Source organism: Guillardia theta (genome assembly GCF_000315625.1).
Source record: "Guillardia theta CCMP2712 unplaced genomic scaffold GUITHscaffold_49, whole genome shotgun sequence".
Classification (NCBI taxonomy): domain Eukaryota; class Cryptophyceae; order Pyrenomonadales; family Geminigeraceae; genus Guillardia; species Guillardia theta.
Window position 1 is genome coordinate 47793 of NW_005434625.1, and position 5566 is coordinate 53358.

The 5566-nt window shown below is 61.3% G+C and overlaps 3 protein-coding genes across 3 annotated transcripts in view; all 3 read right to left on the reverse strand.

The window, feature by feature from the left end:
* Positions 1-1004, reverse strand: part of GUITHDRAFT_110964 (hypothetical protein) — a gene marked incomplete at both ends in the record, with an annotated part of 2105 nt that extends 1101 nt beyond the window's left edge. The window contains one exon of the mRNA XM_005829837.1: positions 7-1004. Coding sequence (XP_005829894.1) covers positions 7-1004 — 998 coding nt within the window. The remainder of the gene's footprint in view (positions 1-6) is intronic.
* A 438-nt stretch (positions 1005-1442) lies between these two features.
* Positions 1443-3204, reverse strand: GUITHDRAFT_110965 (hypothetical protein; the record flags this gene model as incomplete). Its single annotated transcript, XM_005829838.1, has 2 exons — positions 1443-1965; positions 2069-3204. 2 exons carry the CDS (start codon positions 3202-3204, stop codon positions 1443-1445), a joined length of 1659 nt encoding a protein of 552 aa, XP_005829895.1.
* An 826-nt stretch (positions 3205-4030) lies between these two features.
* GUITHDRAFT_110966 (hypothetical protein) overlaps positions 4031-5566 on the reverse strand; it is a gene marked incomplete at both ends in the record, with an annotated part of 3189 nt that continues 1653 nt past the window's right edge. The window contains 2 exons of the mRNA XM_005829839.1: positions 4031-4553; positions 4657-5556. Of these exons, the coding sequence (XP_005829896.1) occupies positions 4031-4553; positions 4657-5556 (1423 nt within the window). The remainder of the gene's footprint in view (positions 4554-4656; positions 5557-5566) is intronic.

Sequence of the window (5566 nt, forward strand, 5' to 3'; positions counted from 1 at the left end):
GCATACGCCCCTTTTATACTTGCGACTCCTCTCGGCATCCTCTGGATGCAGTACTCAAGCTTTTCAAAGAGATCGCCGAGCATGTCGACAGGCCTTGCCATGCTCTCCACAAGCTTCCTCGCAAAGATCCCTGACCGATAGCCTCCCTCTCCTACCCCGTCACAGAGCACAGTCAAGCTGTCTTTGATCTCGAAGGCGTCATCATACGGCAGCCAACCATGATAGCGAGGGTCCATGTGCTTGCCTGGCATGCCCTTGAGGCTCACGTACGCCTCGCTGAAGATGCAGCTTCCAGGCTCTGGCCCAGGTGCCTGGCGCTTCGCCAGCCGCGGGTCCCGGGCGGGCCTTGTGTACGGCCTGGCGACTGGGAGGTCAGCTCTGGAGCTTGGGGATGCTCCGCTCTGTGCTGGAGGGACGGCAGAGGTCTGCGGTGCCTGCTCTCGTGCGAGGCTGGCTTGAAGCGACTCCAGCTTCATGCGTGTCTCTCTTTCACTGCTTAGCTCCGTCTGCAGTTTCTGTATGCTGGCCTCGAGGTCCGTGATGGTGTCGATGGCTTGCTGGCGAGCTTGCTGGGCGGCAGCATGGGCTTGCCTCTCAGCCTCGAGGCTCTTGCGCAGCTCGTCAATCTGCTCCTTGGCTTTGCTTTGGGTCGTTTCTATCGCGCCGGCCATGTCCTGCACCTCTCCAAGGCCGTCGTGTAGCGCTCGTGCTTGTTGCTGCGACTGAGCGGCTTGCTTGTCGCGGGCGGACTGGGCGCTGCGCCGACACTTGAGCAGCAGCTCCTGATACCTGACCGCCTCGATCTCGTATTGCTTTGTCCGCTTCGTTTGGTCTTCAAGCCTCTGCTCGAGTTGAAGTATCTCTAGCTTGAGCTCTTCCTTGCCGAGCTCCTCGTCCTCACCGTCGGAGATGATGATGGCATCGCTCGCTTGATCCCCGGGCAGAGCGCCTGCGAGGCTGTCCTGATGGCTACCCGTCCTGCTTCGTTTCCTGTGTGGCGGCATTCCAATCTGAGTCAGGCCGTCCGCCGCGCAGCCTCCCGGACACTCTCTGAGTGCCAATGATGCCGCCGCAGGGCTGAGCGGCCCGGCCTGACCGTCAGCAGGGACCGGGATCCTTTCAAGTTTCTTACAACCGGTTGAATGTAACCGCGGGGACTCCTGAGCGGCGCCGCGGCGGCCCACCCGGACCGTCCGATCCTATCCGATCGGGTCACTGAGTCACCGCCGGTGACTAAGCACCCGTGACCGTCACAGAGTCCGATCACGCGGCCCGCGACTCAGCGTAGCGCACCGTGCCACGGCCCGCCGTCTCGATTTTGTTTCACATTGAACGGTTGCCCCGTCTTCCCGGGCCGCGCGGCCAGTGTATGGCAGGCGGCGGACCGATCCGCGATGATAGTACTCTGCCGCAGCCTTGGGGTGCCCCGTTGACCGGACCAGTCAGTCGCGGTCATGAACGCGCTGCCGCACTGAACAGTACTTGGCGATACCCCTCGTGACCTCGTCAAGGTTTATGTCACAGTCGCCCTCGGAAAGACTCTCCATGCGGACCTCGACCCCTCTCTGCTGCTGCCCTCGAGACACTGTCATGCGAGACACGATCAGAGTCAGATCGTCCTTCTTCCCCATCGACCTATCCATCCTGTTCTCCGTCCTCTCCCGCAGCCTTCCTCCAAGACCCTCGACGAAGCCCCCGTGTCCGAAGTCACCAAGTACCTCCTCCGACATCGTCTCCAAGGCCGATCTCCTCGCGTGGTCGTCCGAGCCCAGGTTCTCCCAGAAGCCGTCGCTTCCTGCTACGATGATGTCGCCTGATCGCGCATACATCCGCTGCAAGATCTCGTTCTTCCTGTCTCTGTACTGCCGCATGTGCCCTTGGTCCATCCCCGCCTGGTACGGAGGTCTCTTGCCGTTGTCGTGCGGAGAGTGGAAGCGAGGGGGCGACAGGTACTCGCAGCGAGCCCTGTACCGACAGGTCAGTGACCGACGGCTTGCCGTCAAGACCACCCTCCCCCCCCCCTCTCTTCCTCTCTCTCCCTCTCTCTCCCTCTCTCTCCCTCTCTCACCTGCGTCGAGAAGCGTCCAAGGTCAGCAGCGCCCACTGGCTGTCGCCCAGCTCGAGAGCATCGATCATGATCTCGTCACTGTCTCTTCCCGGTTTGAGCTGAAGCGCTACCACAGTCGAAGATGCAAGTTCCAGGATGTCGTGATAGGAAGATGGCTGAGGCATGCGCATCCTCTGGATGCAGTACTCAAGCTTTTCAAAGAGATCGCCGAGCATGTCGACAGGCCTTGCCATGCTCTCCACAAGCTTCCTCGCAAAGATCCCTGACCGATAGCCTCCCTCTCCTACCCCGTCACAGAGCACAGTCAAGCTGTCTTTGATCTCGAAGGCGTCATCATACGGCAGCCAACCATGATAGCGAGGGTCCATGTGCTTGCCTGGCATGCCCTTGAGGCTCACGTACGCCTCGCTGAAGATGCAGCTTCCAGGCTCTGGCCCAGGTGCCTGGCGCTTCGCCAGCCGCGGGTCCCGGGCGGGCCTTGTGTACGGCCTGGCGACTGGGAGGTCAGCTCTGGAGCTTGGGGATGCTCCGCTCTGTGCTGGAGGGACGGCAGAGGTCTGCGGTGCCTGCTCTCGTGCGAGGCTGGCTTGAAGCGACTCCAGCTTCATGCGTGTCTCTCTTTCACTGCTTAGCTCCGTCTGCAGTTTCTGTATGCTGGCCTCGAGGTCCTTGATGGTGTCGATGGCTTGCTTGCGGGCATGCTGGGCGGCAGCATGGGCTTGCCTCTCAGCCTCGAGGCTCTTGCGCAGCTCGTCAATCTGCTCCTTGGCTTTGCTTTGGGTCGTTTCTATCGCGCCGGCCATGTCCTGCACCTCTTCAAGGCCGTCGTGTAGCGCTCGTGCTTGTTGCTGCGACTTAGCGGCTTGCTTGTCGCGGGCGGACTGGGCGCTGCGCCGACACTTGAGCAGCAGCTCCTGATACCTGACCGCCTCGATCTCGTATTGCTTTGTCCGCTTCGTTTGGTCTTCAAGCCTCTGCTCGAGTTGAAGGATCTCTAGCTTGAGCTCTTCCTTGCCGAGCTCCTCGTCCTCACCGTCGGAGATGATGATGGCATCGCTCGCTTGATCCCCGGGCAGAGCGCCTGCGAGGCTGTCCTGATGGCTACCCGTCCTGCTTCGTTTCCTGTGTGGCGGCATTCCAGTCCGATGAGAGCGGGTGGGAGAGTGCAAGGCGCTTTTGTAGGGATGGACGGGGAACAAGGGGATGCGGGGAGGAAGGGGGTGGGGTGGTGACGGTGCTGGACAAACACGTGGTGCTGAGAGGGAGGAAGACGGGTGGCCGCAGCTGAGTAGATACGGAGAGGGTGGGGGTGGTGTTTTGCTGGGTGTCTCTAGGCAGTAGGAGAGGCTAGTGGGGGGTAGGAGGGGGGCTAGGAAGGCTAGGACCCAGGCTTTCTTACCACTGATACAGGTTCAATCTCAGTACTACTAATGAAATGTTTGAGTCACCGGCTACGGTACTATCAAAGGCTTTGAGTAAACTTATCCGATGGCATAGGCGGACTCGCCTCCGAATCTGAGTCAGGCCGTCCGCCGCGCAGCCTCCCGGACACTCTCTGAGTGCCAATGATGCCGCCGCAGGGCTGAGCGGCCCGGCCTGACCGTCAGCAGGGACCGGGATCCTTTCAAGTTTCTTACAACCGGTTGAATGTAACCGCGGGGACTCCTGAGCGGCGCCGCGGCGGCCCACCCGGACCGTCCGATCCTATCCGATCGGGTCACTGAGTCACCGCCGGTGACTAAGCACCCGTGACCGTCACAGAGTCCGATCACGCGGCCCGGGCCGCGACTCAGCGTAGCGCACCGTGCCACGGCCCGCGGCGCCGTCTCGATTTTGTTTCACATTGAACGGTTGCCCCGTCCGAAGTTCCTGGGCCGCGCGGCCAGTGTATGGCAGGCGGCGGACCGATCCGCGATGATAGTACTCTGCCGCAGCCTTGGGGTGCCCCGTTGACCGGACCAGTCAGTCGCGGTCATGAACGCGCTGCCGCACTGAACAGTACTTGGCGATACCCCTCGTGACCTCGTCAAGGTTTATGTCACAGTCGCCCTCGGAAAGACTCTCCATGCGGACCTCAACCCCTCTCTGCTGCTGCCCTCGAGACACTGTCATGCGAGACACGATCAGAGTCAGATCGTCCTTCTTCCCCATCGACCTATCCATCCTGTTCTCCGTCCTCTCCCGCAGCCTTCCTCCAAGACCCTCGACGAAGCCCCCGTGTCCGAAGTCACCAAGTACCTCCTCCGACATCGTCTCCAAGGCCGATCTCCTCGCGTGGTCGTCCGAGCCCAGGTTCTCCCAGAAGCCGTCGCTTCCTGCTACGATGATGTCGCCTGATCGCGCATACATCCGCTGCAAGATCTCGTTCTTCCTGTCTCTGTACTGCCGCATGTGCCCTTGGTTCATCCCCGCCTGGTACGGAGGTCTCTTGCCGTTGTCGTGCGGAGAGTGGAAGCGAGGGGGCGACAGGTACTCGCACCGAGCCCTGCACCCACACCTCCGTGACGACTCGCTAGCAGCCCCGACCACCCTCCCCCCCCCCCCTCTTCCTCTCTCTCCCTCTCTCTCCCTCTCTCTCCCTCTCTCACCTGCGTCGAGAAGCGTCCAAGGTCAGCAGCGCCCACTGGCTGTCGCCCAGCTCGAGAGCATCGATCATGATCTCGTCACTGTCTCTTCCCGGTTTGAGCTGAAGCGCTACCACAGTCGAAGATGCAAGTTCCAGGATGTCGTGATAGGAAGAGGTCTGAGGCATGCGCATCCTCTGGATGCAGTACTCAAGCTTTTCAAAGAGATCGCCGAGCATGTCGACAGGCCTTGCCATGCTCTCCACAAGCTTCCTCGCAAAGATCCCTGACCGATAGCCTCCCTCTCCTACCCCGTCACAGAGCACAGTCAAGCTGTCTTTGATCTCGAAGGCGTCATCATACGGCAGCCAACCATGATAGCGAGGGTCCATGTGCTTGCCTGGCATGCCCTTGAGGCTCACGTACGCCTCGCTGAAGATGCAGCTTCCAGGCTCTGGCCCAGGTGCCTGGCGCTTCGCCAGCCGCGGGTCCCGGGCGGGCCTTGTGTACGGCCTGGCGACTGGGAGGTCAGCTCTGGAGCTTGGGGATGCTCCGCTCTGTGCTGGAGGGACGGCAGAGGTCTGCGGTGCCTGCTCTCGTGCGAGGCTGGCTTGAAGCGACTCCAGCTTCATGCGTGTCTCTCTTTCACTGCTTAGCTCCGTCTGCAGTTTCTGTATGCTGGCCTCGAGGTCCTTGATGGTGTCGATGGCTTGCTTGCGGGCATGCTGGGCGGCAGCATGGGCTTGCCTCTCAGCCTCGAGGCTCTTGCGCAGCTCGTCAATCTGCTCCTTGGCTTTGCTTTGGGTCGTTTCTATCGCGCCGGCCATGTCCTGCACCTCTCCAAGGCCGTCGTGTAGCGCTCGTGCTTGTTGCTGCGACTTAGCGGCTTGCTTGTCGCGGGCAGACTGGGCGCCTGCGCCGACACTGAGCAGCA